The 16,343-nt window shown below is 40.9% G+C and overlaps 1 protein-coding gene and 2 pseudogenes across 2 annotated transcripts; all 3 read right to left on the bottom strand.

Moving 5' to 3' along the window:
* Window positions 1-4,795: 4,795 nt before the first annotated feature.
* LOC147892622 (pentatricopeptide repeat-containing protein At5g27110-like) lies at window positions 4,796-7,691 on the bottom strand. The gene has a single exon (XM_087387274.1). It carries the CDS (start codon window positions 7,570-7,572, stop codon window positions 5,233-5,235), a length of 2,340 nt encoding a protein of 779 aa, XP_087243400.1. The 5' UTR covers window positions 7,573-7,691; the 3' UTR covers window positions 4,796-5,232.
* Window positions 7,692-7,799: 108 nt separating this feature from the next.
* Window positions 7,800-11,358, bottom strand: LOC147892621 (pentatricopeptide repeat-containing protein At5g27110-like; annotated as a pseudogene). The gene is made up of 4 exons (XR_015542313.1): window positions 11,287-11,358; window positions 11,039-11,138; window positions 8,042-10,654; window positions 7,800-7,924 (listed from the first exon to the last, which is right to left on the bottom strand). The product of XR_015542313.1 is annotated as a pentatricopeptide repeat-containing protein At5g27110-like (transcript).
* Window positions 11,112-15,601, bottom strand: LOC147892620 (pentatricopeptide repeat-containing protein At5g27110-like; annotated as a pseudogene).
* Window positions 15,602-16,343: the final 742 nt, after the last annotated feature.

The following is a 16,343-nucleotide window of genomic DNA, read 5'->3' as shown; positions in this document are numbered from 1 at the left end:
TAGAACTAGATCCCTTTATCATAAAAATATACAGAATAGTCACTCATTAATTTTTACATAGCATACATTTTCTTATTCATAGACATCCTTTGTACCCCTATTATTATCTTAAAAAAGTGTTAAAAAATAATTCCTTTAAGAAACATCCCTCATAATCACTCTCAATGTTATAATATTATACATATATAATTACTTATTAAACACATTTATATCAATATGACGAGCTTTTTAGTGTTTTTATACCATAAATAACAAGAGATTTATGGATATGTTTTTAAAGAAGTTTAATTAACTAGGGCTTATATATCACTCTCATAAAATACATGTAATATTTAATACTATATATGCAAGATTTTTCAAAATATAACCCCATAGATGTTCTCAAATGGTGTATTTTGGTCAATTTGAGTGGTTGAATGACTATATTTGACATTGGATGTGAAAGTTATGTCACTTTTAAAAATGTTGTCCAAGGTAGTTTGCCAACAAAACTACCTTGGAAGACCTAATTCAAAGGGGTTTTATCGGCAAAAATACCCCTTCAATGAGGTTTCTTTGGAGAAACCCTTTCATGAAGATAGGTTGAGAGAGGTCTTTCAATATCAACCCCTATTAAGTAAAAGTTGTAAGAAGGATCATAAGGGAATTTTCATAAAGAAGTCTACTCTACATGTGGGTTTCTTCAAAATCCATCCCATTATGTCACCATTCCCAAATATTCACCTAAAGATCTGTGTATTAAGTAGGCATTGCTATAATATTGTGCATATTTCTAAGTGAAACTATGTTTTCTTCCGATCCATTTTTGCCATATGTTTACATAGTTGGAAGCTTTTTCTTTTCCTTTGCTCGGATGCTCGGAAGGTTTCGCTCGGAAAATGGCCATCCATTGTAGTATCATGCAATTTTGTGCTCTTTGAATACTATGAGTAGTATGAATGATTACACTTGCAAACACTAATATTACTGCAATACTCTACACTCTACTCATACTACATCGCACTATTTTGTGAGTTGGAACAATTAGCTCTGTTTCTATTCATGTAATGTTAGTGTTGCAATGGTGAGTAAACTAACTAGCCCATCTGATAGTTCACTATTAGTATGTATTGCAATGGTGCAAATGGTAACCAAGTAGTGGAAGTCGCACTACGCAAGTACTGTTAGTACTTTTGAAACTTGGTTTTGATCAATACCTTGACGACTAGTAGTATTTTAGTTGCATTTCTACTTAATTTAAGTAGCCCAAGGTACATATATGTACTTCATCCACATTTATGCTTACTTTAAGTAGCCCAGAATACATAATTTAATGGAAATGGACAAATAATTAGCTTGAATTCATAGATAGGACAATAGAACAATTCATAGTGCAATATGCGCAGCTAGTTAGTATTAATAGTACTCTAAACAATACTATAAACATTGTTAAATTTGTTGGAAGTAATAATAACTTAAATAAGTATATACTAAGTATGTAGTAGTAATATTCCTCTAGACAATATTATATACAAGCTAGATTGGAGAATCCCATATCGTACACAACAAATACTGTGTATTTGTTATCAATAGTAGTGTATATACAATTACTATAGTTTTGGTATCTATAGTAGTTTACGAGCAATTACATTTTCTAAGTACATACTATGTATTTAGTAGTAGTAATACTCTAAACAGTGCTAAATACATATTTAAATTTGTTAGAATTAATAGTAAATTACTAGTACTTATAGTACTAATAGTGCTCGGAATAGTACTATGTATACAATTAAATTAGACAAGTCCATACTATGCACACCACCACATACTAAATACTTGGTATCAATAGTGCTCGAAATAGTACTAATAGTGCTCAGAATAGTACTATGTATACAGCTAAATTGGACAAGTACATACCATGCACACCACCACATACTAAACACTTGGTATCAATATTACTATCTACAAAATATGTGGCACATTTAGATTTGCTAAGTACATACCATGTATTCTAGACGAATAGTACTTCTAGTAGTACTGTATATAGGATACTATATTTTGACATAACACTATATTAGGGAATTTTGGAATTTTCAACTAGTTTGGGAATTCCCAAAAGGTAAATATTTGGCCACATGGTCAAATCTCAAGCCCTTACTTGAAAGTGTAATCCGCCCTAAGCACTATATTTAGGAATCCCTACAAGTCCCACTTTCAAATAAAGGGTTAAAATTTTAGCCACTTGGTCAAATCTTTAACCCTATTTAAAATTGGAACTTGGAAAATTCCCAAATTTTGTAGTATAGTGTTTTGTTGGATTTCATTGTACTATATGTACTTAGTAATAATAGTGCTGTGAATAGTACTATGTATACAGCTATTTAAAATTGAAACTTGGGAAATTCCCAAATTCTGTAGTATAGTGTTTTGTTGGATTTCATTGTACTATATGTACTTAGTAATAATAATGATGTGAATAGTACTATGTATACAGCTAGATTGAACAAGTCCATGCTGTGCACACCACCACCATATACGCGGCACATTTAGATTTGCTAAGTACATAATATGTGTTCTGTACTAATAGTACTCCAAGTAGTACTACATATACAGTACTATATCCTGTTGGATTTTATTGTACTATATGTAGTTAGTACTAATAGTTCTCTAAATAGTACTATGTATACAACTAGATTGGACAAGTCCATACTGTGCACACCACCACATACTAAATACTTGGTATCAACAATATTATTTATAGTAGGACATACGTGGCTTGGATACAATAGCTCTGCGTTATGTTGTATGCATACATGGAGTGAAATTTTGAATATTATACATACTTTCAATAGTTTCAATACTATATGCACTGTATTTGAATGCATACATGGAGTTTAGATTGTGAGTATTCAACATACCTCCAGTATCTTGAATACTAGATGCAATCTCAATTCACACGTGGCAGTAGTGTGGACTCTAACTGATACTGCAATACTATGAATACTGACTAATAGTATTTATGTAGTACTAGTAATACTAAGTGGTACTTGTGTTCTTGGATGTTCTCCATGTCCTTCACTAATTATTTTGGTGTCTGTAAACCCTTGTGGAATCCCCAAACCAGTCAATTTTATGAAAGAGAAATTCACCGAGAAAAAGCACAGTCTCCTTTGACTTGAAGCAATCTAGAAAGTTTCCAACAAAATGGGATGACTTGGGGAGTGGTGGAGTAGGAGGTAGCATTGGTAGGATGGTGGATGTAAGGTTCGTAAGATGGTGGTAATTGTAACACAATTTTAGATGAGGAGGAGACTCTATGAACGATAATGAATTGGGTCAAAAAATCAAAGTTTTCTTTGTCATTTTTCAACATTGAAACAAGCAACAACATTCCTAAGCAGACAACAAGAAAGAGGAAGAAGGTAACCACATCTGTGTAGAAATCACCACAGAGTGGTGGAAGCACTGAATTGCTACCTGACACTATATGTAGGTCATTTGAAGTGTATCAATTTACAGCATAAAAACAAGGAAGAAAAGCTAAAAGAGAAGTAAGAAGAGGTCATTTGAAGTGGTTTTCTTACACAAGCAAAGCGGGAGTCGGATAGGTACCACCAACTCTACAACACTTGACTTTTGTTGTAAAATAAACCCCTTTTCTGAAATTACAGCAAGCCATTTCTCTCTTGTATTACTAGAAGGAAGGATGGAAGGGGAAGGGAGATTTAATAATGAACTTGCCATTTTTCCTCCACTACCTGAAGAGGATAGAGAGAGAACACCATCACCTGCTCTTGAAGAGAATGGTCTAGATGAGAGTTACACACAATATTGAGTATGATAATCTAGGTATAGAATTACCTTCATCTCTCTTTCAAGAATCTCTTGATAGGGAGTCACTCTTTAGAAATGAAGATGGAAATGAGTCCATCCAAGACCAAGGCGTTGAGTTTACGCCTTTCACTCAAAATCCCGTACAGATGGATTATAATCCAAGTGCAAGAGGGATAGAGGAGTCTCCAATTGATAAGCTGGTTCCTCAGCTTAGCCATATGATTGAACATTCCATTATGACAAAATTAGGAACAAAGAGAGTGCTGAATTTTGGAAATGGCGATGTAAGTACCCCTGCGAAGAGAGCCAAATTCCAACCCCGAGAGAATAGAATTCCCAAAATATGATGGAAAAAGAGAGGCAGGTAAAATCCTCAATTGGATTCACCATTTTGAGCTATATTTTGCCCATCAAAATAAGACCGATCATCATGAGAAGCTTGCTCTTGCCAAACTGTATCTACAGAAGGATGCTTTGATGTGATAGTCCTTATCACAAATGGGAAAAGAGCCTATTCTTCAATGGTCAAGTTTGTAGAGCAGCTTAAGGCCACTTTCATGCCTCCTAAGCATGAAGAAGAATAAACCTTCCATTGGGAAAGATTCAGGGAATTTGATAACGAGAGTAATGCCGACTTTACGGCCAGGTTCTGGAAACTCTCTTTAGAGTTACCTGAGAAGAGCGAGGATGATAGAAGGAAGAAGTATTTAGCAGCGCTAAGCCTGAAATGTTCAAACCAACCACACTAAAAGACCTCAGTAAGTTGGTTGAGATTGTTGAGAGGAACTTGAATCGTCGTAAACCCTTCAAGAAAGGGAAGGAGAAAGCTATTGTACAAAATATTAACAACCAATCACGTCCTGGATGGATGCTATTTCCTTCCAACCCTGACGATGAGAAGAAAAAGCTGAATCCTCCATTTCCATTGTACAAAGTCGATGCTCCCGAACATGAACCACAACGCTGCCAAGATTGGGACTCATTGATACACACAAGCATGTGTGTTTGTGTGCCTTCTAGTTCACTACACGCTCCTGCACTTATCGTTGGATGACAGGCTAGAGAAACTGAATCGAATCCCTGCATCGTTGTTTCAAGCTCAAGAAATTGCAGCAAGGAGAAAAGCAACTATCTTTGGAATTTGGTTAGCCACGAAATAAGGCAGTATAGCCCCATACCTATGGCTGGGGTTTGAATGTCTGTACAGGAAAGCTTTCCGCTTTCGTGTTACACACACTGCTAAGACTCCAAGCATAAGATATAACCTCCTTCCTTCAACAGAATACATAACACCTGAAGCTTTTAATCAACATCACTTTGTACATTTTATCTTCAGTGATAAAATCATGAACCTCGTTGTCAATCTCAATTACAGCCCTCCCTGGCTTTTCCATGCATCTGCTTATTGTCTCAGGTATTCTACTTAAGATCCAACATGCCAGCATTCGCATAGATATTTGACATAAGCACATAAACAGAAGCATCTCTTGGGTCCTCTGTAATTAGACCAGTAAAACATCGTCTTCCTAACTCCACATTGCCGTGTAATTTGCAGTGACTCAGTACCATTCTGAGACCCATGATATGGGACCCAACAAATGGCATAGTTTGAAGGAGGTCTTCTGCTTCTGTCAACCTTCCAGTACGGCCAAGAAGATCAACCATGCAGCAATAGTGGTCAACTGTTGCCGTGAGACCATGTGCCTCGCTCATTGCCTTGAAGTGAAGACAGCCTTCCTCCAGTAGGCCTGCATGGCTGCAAGCACCTAGCAGACAAACAAAAGTTATGTCAATTGGCTTCAAGCCTTCACTTTGCATGTTCTCAAAATAGTGCAGAGCCAGCTGATAATCACTGTGCTGACCATATCCACCAATCAATGTTGTCCATGTCACAACATCTTGATTTCGCATTGTGTGAAAGACTGTATGTGCATCCTCAAAGCTCCCACATTTGACATACATGTCAACAAGAGCATTTCCAATAACTGGGTCTAATGCAAATCCAGTTTCTGTAGCATGAGCATGAATCAGCTTGCCTTGATCCAAGGCTGCTAGGGTTGAACATGCCTTCAAGGTACTGACAAATGTAGCACTGTCTACCTCCATGTCCTTTTGCTGCATTTGATGAAAAAGTTGAAGAGATTCTTGACTATGGCCAAGCTGAGCATACCCTGCAATCATTATATTCCATGTCACAACATTCTGTTGTGGCAATCTGTTAAACACACTGCAAGCATCATCAAGACTTCCACATTTGCTGTACATGTCCATCAAGCTGCTACATACAAATAGATCCAACTCAAAACCAATTTCAGTAATGTACATCTGAATCAGCCTGCCAAAATCTAGTGCTGCTAAACTGGAACACGCTTTCAAAATGCTAACAAATGTAGCACAGTCTGGCTTTGTACCATCCAGTTCCATCTGTTGAAAAAGTTGAAGAGCTTCTCTGCTATGCTCGTGTTGAAGGTATCCTGCAATTAAAGCATTCCATGTAACCACATCTCGCATTGGCAACTCCTCAAAAACTTTGTGTGCATCCCTGAGGTTCCCACACTTTGCATACATGTCTATAAGGGTATTGCCAACCAATACATCCGAACACAGGCCGCTCTCCCTAATGTTGACATGAATGAGCTTGCCTTGGTCGAGGGTTGCTTTGCTGGAACATGCTTTGAGAATGTTGATGAATGTGACATGGTCTGGATTCATGCCCTCTTGTTGCATTTGTTGAAAAATATGGAGAGCCTTGTGAGCATGTCCATGCTGAGCATAAGCTGCAATCAATGCATTGAATGTAACTACATCGGGATTTGGCATATTATTAAATGTTACGCATGCATCCTCGGGTCTCCCACATTTGGCATACATATTAATCAGGGTGTTGCTGATTGTCACATCAGACTCGAGCTCTCTTTTTACAATGCATGCATGAAGAAAATGGCCTTGATCTAGGGCCATTATATCAGAGCATGCTTTCAAGCTGCTAATATATGTAACATTGTTTGGCAGCACACCCTCCCATAGCATCCTTTGAAAAAACTCAATAGCCTCCTGACTATACCCATGCTGAGCATATCCTGAAATCATCGCGGTCCATGTTACCACATCACGCCATGACATTTCATCAAACACACTGCGCGCATCCTGAAGGTTATGGCATTTCACATACATATCAACAAGGGTGTTGCTAACAAAAATATTTGATGCAAAACCATTCGCAGTAAGTTGCGCATGAATCTGCTTCCCCTCTGAGAGAGCTACTGCAACAGCACATGCTTTAAGAACAGCAACAAATACATGTTGATCTGGTTTGACATCTGACATCCACATACAGTGATACATTTTGATAGCCTGAAGAGCTTGTCCAAGCCTAATCTGGGCTGAAATGGCTGCTTGCCATGTGAACACAGTGGGCTCAGGTATTCTCTCAAACACTTGATTTGCTTCCCGCAAACGCCCACAGATAGTGTACATGCGAATGAGGTGACTTCCCAAAAAGGCATTTTCATCAAGACCACATGTAATAATACGGTGATGAGCTTCCCTTCCTAGTAGAAGATCCTTTCTGCTAATGCACTCTCGCAAAAGAGAATAGAAGACATCTGTTGAAAGGATAGTTCTACCCTTGTACTCACTGTCACAAGCTTCAGTAGGTTCACCAAGCTGGCCCTGATTATATAATTTCCTCACGACTCCAAATAAGTGAGAGCTAGCACAACTCTCACGTAGCCCCAACCTGCATCGAATGGGGAGCATGTTTTTAGCCAAGGTATCAACTAGGCGTACTTCATATAAAGAAGCAAAAGCTTTAACTCTCCAAACTATGCGTAAAGTGCACCACCTCAATACATTGGGGACAATCTGTCCTTTGTACTACAAAACAGCCATGCAATATAATATTGAAAGTCTGCAGAATGACATGAGAAAAAATTGTCTGAAGTCTATTCGGCAGAAAAATGCCATGGACATGAATACAAAATACTAAGTGAGAAGCAATGGACGCTAGAAGAAGGAAAGCAAGCTGGTTAGCAAGATGGCAAATGTATGATCGACAAATGCCGGCTGACAATAGCAAAATTTCGACGCCTGAGCTTGCAGCTCCAAATGGCTGCCACAAAAATGGAGATGATGTCAAAAAATGGCTCACCCAAATCACAGAAGCAACGAGAACTAGAAGAAGGAAAGCGAGCTCGTGGCATTGGCAACAAACGTCTTCCAGCCGTACCAAAATATAGATGCCTAAACGGCTGCTACAAAAAGGACATGATGCAAAAAAATGCTCAGCTGAATGACACGCCAGAAGATTGGTGGAATGTTCAAAGCACACGCCCAATTAAGTCTCCAACTCCAGTGGCGCTTGCCATGTAAGAAAGACCACGTTTGCATCACGAGTACTTGCACCACAATGCCAAGCCATACTTGCATCACGAGTGCGGCGCATCTTCAGATGGGGATCAAATCGTGCATTGCAAACTCTTCACAGAAACAGATGTATATGTAAAAGGGCCTGTTACCATGACTATTGATTCAAAAATGCTGGGCATTGATTTTCCTTCGAAATTGTGTTGATTTCAACAGAAGCATCTCTTGGGTCCTCTGTAATTAGACGAGTAAAACATCATCTTCCTAACTCCACATTGCCGTGTACTTTGCAGTGACTCAGTACCATTCTGAGACCCATGATATGGGACCCAACAAATGGCATAGTTTGGAGGAGGTCTTCTGCTTCTGTCAACCTTCCAGTACGGCCAAGAAGATCAACCATGCAGCAATAGTGGTCAACTGTTGCCGTGAGACCATGTGCCTCGCTCATTGCCTTGAAGTGAAGACAGCCTTCCTCCAGTAGGCCTGCATGACTGCAAGCACTTAGCAGACAAACAAAAGTTATGTCAATTGGCTTCAAGCCTTCACTTTGCATGTTCTCAAAATAGTGCAGAGCCAGCTGATAATAACTGTGCTGATCATATCCAGCAATCAATGTTGTCCATGTCACAGCATCTTGATTTGGCATTGTGTGAAAGACTGTGTGTGCATCCTCAAGGCTCCCACATTTGACAGACATGTCAACAAGAGCATTTCCAATAACTGGGTCTAATGCAAATCCAGTTTCTATAGCATGAGCATGAATCAGCTTGCCTTGATCCAAGGCTGCTAGGGTTGAACATGCCTTCAAGGTACTGACAAATGTAGCACTGTCTACCTCCATGTCCTTTCGCTGCATTTGGTCAAAAAGTTGAAGAGATTCTTGACTATGGCCAAGCTGAGCATACCCTACAATCATTATATTCCATGTCACAACATTCTGTTGTGGCAATCCGTTTAACACACTGCAAGCATCATCAAGACTTCCACATTTGCTGTACATGTCCATCAAGCTGCTACATACAAATAGATCCAACTCAAAACCAATTTCAGTAATGTACATCTGAATCAGCCTGCCAAAATCTAGTGCTGCTAAACTGGAACACGCTTTCAGAATTGCTAACAAATGTAGCACAGTCAGGCTTTGTACCATCCAGTTGCATTTGTTGCAAAAGTTGAAGAGCTTCTCTGCTATGCTCGTGATGAAGGTATCCTGCAATTAAAGCATTCCATGTAACCACATCTCGCATTGGGAACTCCTCAAGAATTTTGTGTGCATCCCTGAGGTTCCCACACTTTGCATACATGTCTGTAAGGGTATTGCCAACCAATACATCGGAACTCAGGCCGCTATCCCTAATGTTGACATGAATGAGCTTGCCTTGGTCAAGGGTTGCTTTGCTGGAACATGCTTTGAGAATAATGATGAATGTAACATGGTCTGGATTCATGCCCTCTTGTTGCATTTGTTGAAAAATATGGAGAGCCTTGTGAGCATGTCCATGCTGAGCATAAGCTGCAATCAATGCATTGAATGTAACTACATCAGGATTTGGCATATTATTAAATGTTACGCATGCATCCTCGGGTCTCCCACATTTGGCATACATATTAATCAGGGTGTTGCTGATTGTCACATCAGACTCGAGCTCTCTTTTTACAATGCATGCATGAAGAAAATGGCCTTGATCTAGGGCCATTATATCATAGCATGCTTTCAAGCTGCTAATATATGTAACATTGTTTGGCAGCACACCCTCCCATAGCATCCTTTGAAAAAACTCAATAGCCTCCTGACTATACCCATGCTGAGCATATCCTGCAATCATCGCAGTCCATGTTACCACATCACGCCATGACATTTCATCAAACACACTGCGCGCATCCTAAGGTTATGGCATTTCACATACATATCAACAAGGGTGTTGCTAACAAAAATATTTGATGCAAAACCATTCGCAGTAAGTTGCACATGAATCTGCTTCCCCTCTGAGAGGACTGCTGCAACAACACATGCTTTAAGAACAGCAACAAATACATGTTGATCTGGTTTGACATCTGACATCCACATACAGTGATACATTTTGATAGCCTGAAGAGCTTGTCCAAGCCTAATCTGGGCTGAAATGACTGCTTGCCATGTGAACACAGTGGGCTCAGGTATTCTCTCAAACGCTTGATTTGCTTCCCGCAAACTCCCACAGATAGTGTACATGCGAATGAGGTGACTTGCCAAAAAGGCATTTTCATCAAGACCACATGTTGTAATACGGTGATGAGCTTCCCTTTCTAGTAGAAGATCCTATTCGGCTAATGCACTCTCGCAAAAGAGAATAGAAGACATCTGTTGAAAGGATAATTCTACCCTTGTACTCACTGTCACAAGCTTCAGTAGGTTCACCAAGCTGGCCCTGAGTACATAATTTCCTCACGACTCCAAATAAGTGAGAGCTAGCACAACTCACGTAGCCCCAACCTGCATTGAATGGGGAGCGTGTTTTTAGCCAAGGTATCAACTAGGCGTACTTCATATATAGAAGCAAAAGCTTTAACTCTCCAAACTATGCGTAAAGTGCACCACCTCAATACATTGGGGACAATCTGTCCTTTGTACTACAAAACAGCCATGCAATATAATATTGAAAGTCTACAGAATGACATGAGAAAAAATTGTCTGAAGTCTATTCGGCAGAAAAATGCCATGGACATGAATACAAAATACTAAGGAAGTGAGAAGCAATGGACACTAGAAGCAGGAAAGCGAGCTGGTTAGCAAGATGGCAAATGTATGATCGACGCCTGAGCTTGCAGCTCCAAATGGCTGCCACAGAAATGGAGATGATGTCAAAAAATGGCTCACCCAAATCACAAAAGCAACGGAAACTAGAAGAAGGAAAGCAAGCTCGTGGCGTGAGCAACAAACGTTTTCCAGCCGTACCAAAATATAGATGCCTCAACGGCTGCTACAAAAAGGACATGATGCCAAAAAATGCTCAGCCGAATGACACACCAGAAGATTGGTGGAATGTTCAAAGGACACGCCCAATTAAGTCTCCAACTCCAGTGGCGCTTGCCATGTAAGAAAGACCACATTTGCATCATGAGTACTTGCACCACAATGTCATGCCGTACTTGCATCACGACTGCGGTGCATCTCCAATTGGGGATCAAATCGTGCATTGCGAACTCTTCACAGAAACAAATGTATATGTAAAAGGGCCTGTTATCATGACTATTGATTCAAAAACGCTGGGCGTTGATTTTCCTTCGAAACAGAAGCATCTCTTGGGTCCTCTGTAATTAGACCAGTAAAACATCGTCTTCCTAACTCCACATTGCCGTGTACTTTGCAGTGACTCAGTACCATTCTGAGACCCATGATATGGGACCCAACAAATGGTATAGTTTGGAGGAGGTCTTCTGCTTCTCTCAACCTTCCAGTACGCCCAAGAAGATCAACCATGCGGCAATAGTGGTCAACTGTTTCCGTGAGACCATGTGCCTCGCTCATTGCCCAGCCTTCCTCCAGTAGGCCTGCATGACTGCAAGCAGTTAGCAAAACAAACAAAAGTTATGTCAATTGGCTTCAAGCCTTCACTTTGCATGTTCTCAACGTAGTGCAGAGCCAGCTGATAATCATTGTGCTGACCATATCCAGCAATCAATGTTGTCCATGTCACCACATCTTGATTTGGCATTGTGTGAAAGACTGTATGTGCATCCTCAAGGCTCCCACATTTGACATACATGTCAACAAGAGCATTTCCAATAACTGGGTCTAATGCAAATCCAGTTTCTGTACCATGAGCATGAATCAGCTTGCCTTGATCCAAGGCTCCTAGGGTTGAACATGCCTTCAAGGTACTGACAAATGTAGCACTGTCTACCTCCATGTCCTTTTGCTGCATTTGGTCAAAAAGTTGAAGAGATTCTTGACTATGGCCAAGCTGAGCATACCCTGCAATCATTATATTCCATGTCACAACATTCTGTTGTGGCAATCCGTTAAACACACTGCAAGCATCATCAAGACTTCCACATTTGCTGTACATGTCCATCAAGCTGCTACATACAAATAGATCCAACTCAAAACCAATTTCAGTAATGTACATCTGAATCAGCCTGCCAAAATCTACAGCTGCTAAACTGGAACACGCTTTCAGAATGCTAACAAATGTAGCACAGTCTGGCTTTGTACCATCCAGTTGCACTTGTTGCAAAAGTTGAAGAGCTTCTCTACTATGCTCGTGCTGAAGGTATCCTGCAATTAAAGCATTCCATGTAACCACATCTCACACTGGCAACTCCTCAAAAACTTTGTGTGCATCCCTGAGCTTCCCACAGTTTGCATACATGTCTATAAGGGTATTGCCAACCAATATATCCGAACTCAGGCCGCTCTCCCTAATGTTGACATGAATGAGCTTGCCTTGGTCAAGGGTTGCTTTGCTGGAACATGCTTTGAGAATGTTGATGAATGTAACATGGTCTGGATTCATGCCCTCTTGTTGCATTTGTTGAAAAATATGGAGAGCATTGTGAGCATGTCCATGCTGAGCATAAGCTGCAATCAATGCATTGAATGTAACAACATCAGGATTTGGCATATTATTAAATGTTACGCATGCATCCTCGGGTCTCCCACATTTGGCATACATATTAATCAGGGTGTTGCTGATTGTCACATCAGACTCGAGCTCTCTTTTTACAATGCATGCATGAAGAAAATGGCCTTGATCTAGGGCCATTATATCAGAGCATGCTTTCAAGCTGCTAATATATGTAACATTGTTTGGCAGCACACCCTCCCATAGCATCCTTTGAAAAAACTCAATAGCCTCCTGACTATACCCATGCTGAGCATCTCCTGCAATCATCGCAGTCCATGTTACCACATCACACCATGACATTTCATCAAACACACTGCGCGCATCCTAAGGTTATGGCATTTCACATACATATCAACAAGGGTGTTGCTAACAAAAATATTTGATGCAAAACCATTCGCAGTAAGTTGCGCATGAATCTGCTTCCCCTCTGAGAGGGCTGCTGCAACAGCACATGCTTTAAGAACAGCAACAAATACATGTTGATCTGGTTTGACATCTGACATCCACATACAGTGATACATTTTGATAGCCTGAAGAGCTTGTCCAAGCCTAATCTGGGCTGAAATGACTGCTTGCCATGTGAACACAGTGGGCTCAGGTATTCTCTCAAACGCTTGATTTGCTTCCCGCAAACTCCCACAGATAGTGTACATGCGAATGAGGTGACTTCCCAAAAAGGCATTTTCATCAAGATCACATGTTGTAATACGGTGATGAGCTTCCCTTTCTAGTAGAAGATCCTATTCGGCTAATGCACTCTCGCAAAAGAGAATAGAAGACATCTGTTGAAAGGATAATTCTACCCTTGTACTCACTGTCACAAGCTTCAGTAGGTTCACCAAGCTGGCCCTGAGTACATAATTTCCTCACGACTCCAAATAAGTGAGAGCTAGCACAACTCTCACGTAGAGGACACTCTGTTCTTTGTACCAGAAAACAGCCATGCAATATAATATTGAACGTCTGCAGAATGACATGAGAAAAAATTGTCTGAAGTCTATTCGGCAGAAAAATGCCATGGACATGAATACAATATACTTAGGAAGTGAGAAGCAATGGACGCTAGAAGAAGGAAAGCGAACTGGTTAGCAAGATGGCAAATGTATGATCGACAAATGCAGGCCGACAATACCAAAATATCGACGCCTGAGCTTGCAGCTCCAAATGGCTGCCATAAAAATGGAGATGATGTCAAAAACTGGCTCACCCAAGTCACAAAAGCAACGGAAACTAGAAGAAGGAAAGCGAGCTCGTGGCATGAGCAACAAACGTCTTCCAGCCGTACCAAAATATAGATGCCTAAACGGCTGCTACAAAAAGGACATGATGCCAAAAAATGCTCAGCCGAATGACAAGCCAGAAGATTGGTGGAATGTTCAAAGGACACACCCAATTAAGTCTCCAACTCCAGTGGCGCTTGCCATGTAAGAAAGAGCACGTTTGCATCACCAGTACTTGCACCACAGTGTGCTGTACTTGCATCACGAGTGTGGTGCATCTCCAGGTGGGGATCAAATCGTGCATTGCGACCTCTTCACAGAAACAGATGTATATGTAAAAGGGCCTGTTATCATGACTATTGATTCAAAAACGCTGGGCATTGATTTCCCTTCGAAATTGTGTTGATTTAAACAGAAGCATCTCTTGGGTCCTCTGTAATTAGACCAGTAAAACATCGTCTTCCTAACTCCACATTGTCATGTACTTTGCAGTGACTCAGTACCATTCTGAGACACATGATATGGGACCCAACAAATGGCACAGTTTGGAGGAGGTCTTCTGCTTCTGTCAACCTTCCAGTACGGCCAAGAAGATCAGCCATGCAGCAATAGTGGTCAACTGTTGCCGTGAGACCATGTGCGTTGAAAGTTTAGTTCTACCCTTGTACTCACTGTCACAAGCTTCAGTAGGTTCACCAGGCTGGCCCTGATTACATAATTTCCTCACGACTCCAAATAAGTGAGAGCTAGCACAACTCTCACATAGCCCCAACCTGCATTGAATGGGAAGGATGTTTTTAGCCAAGGTATCAACTAGGCGTACTTCATATATAGAAGCAAAAGCTTTAACTCTCCAAACTATGCGTAAAGTGCACCACCTCAATACATTGGGGACACTCTGTCCTTTGTACTATAAAACAGCCATGCAATATAATATTGATAGTCTGCAGAATGACATGAGAAAAAATTGTCTGAAGTCTATTCGGCAGAAAAATGCCATGGACATCAATACAAAATACTAAGGAAATGAGAAGCAATGGACGCTAGAAGAAGGAAAGCGAGCTGGTTAGCAAGATGGCAAATGTATGATCGACAAATGCTGGCCGACAATACCAAAATATCAACGCCTCAGCTTGCAGCTCCAAATGGCTGCCATAAAAATGGAGATGATGTCAAAAAATGGCTCACCCAAATCACAAAAGCAACGGAAACTAGAAGAAGGAAAGCCAGCTCGTTTTCCCTCACTTAGAGGTTTTTCCCCCTAACCACAGTTAGTTCACTAACTACGGTTAGTGAAGGATAAGGTTTTGTCACTTACACAAAAGCTATCACTCTATTCAGTTGTACCACACTCATCTTATTGCAACTATCTTTTCAGCTCTCTCACTCTCCTGCTCTTGCTCTCCTTTTGCTCTCTCCCCTTCCCACATTTGGTATCAGAGCGGGTTCTTCCTGCGTTTGCTCCTGCTGCACATTCGCCTCCAGCTCCAGCCCGCAAGCTCCCTGCTCCATCAGTTCGTCGTCCGTACAGACCGTCCTTACAATCTGTACAGACTGATTCCGTACAGTCCCGTACTGTACCTGCGCTGCCATTCCGTACTATCCCATCGCCATCGTCGCCGTACAGCAATCTTCAGCCGTACAGCTCGTCGCCAGACTGTACGGTTCGCCGTACAGTTCCGTATAGCTCCTGCGTACAGTTCATCCGTACCCGCACGTGTGGCGCCTCAACGTTCGTACAAGCTGCCACGTCGTACACCTACAGTTCGTCCGTACATGTCGCTATTATTTCCGTACAACCTGCGTCGACCATACTGTACCTGCACCGTACCTATCTGTACATTCCGTACAACCTACAGCAGACAGCTCGTCCGTATAGTACGGCCATCCATACCTCTGTCGTACAAATTACAATCACCGTACAGGCCGTACAGTTGCATTTGGCCTTCTGAGCAGGTTTCATTCCTGCAGGCATTCTTGCAGTTGGTCGTCTGGCAGACATTTCTTTGCAGGAAGCCATTGTTTGGCAGAGCAGTTTTTTATGCAGATTTGAGCATATTCTTTAAATTGGGCATTTTGTAAAATTTGGGGCTTTTCTTGGATTTGCCCCAATTTCATCTCAATTTCACCTCAACATTTAGGGCTTTTTCAATTACACTGCAATTTCGCAGTGAAATTTGGGGCTTTTGTAGATAGAGAGCAATTTGTGCAACATTTGGGGCTTTCAGACCATTTGCCCCTTTTTGGTTGCAATTCAAGCCACAAATTGGGGCTTTTGTGTTGGGAGAGCAATTTTGCAGGTTTCAGTTCATACTGCCTTTCTGTGAGTGTTTTG

This window comes from Dipteris shenzhenensis, chromosome 16 (genome assembly GCF_047967505.1).
Source record: "Dipteris shenzhenensis isolate YYH24624 ecotype China chromosome 16, Dip_SZ_1.0, whole genome shotgun sequence".
NCBI lineage: Eukaryota > Viridiplantae > Streptophyta > Polypodiopsida > Gleicheniales > Dipteridaceae > Dipteris > Dipteris shenzhenensis.
Note: the sequence above shows the minus strand (reverse complement) of the source record. Positions and strands in the feature narration are given on the sequence as shown.

Excerpts from the sequence above, each read along its gene's own strand:
- LOC147892622 (XM_087387274.1), bottom strand. The coding sequence starts at position 7,572 with ATGCTCCCCATTCGATGCAGGTTGGGGCTACGTGAGAGTTGTGCTAGC.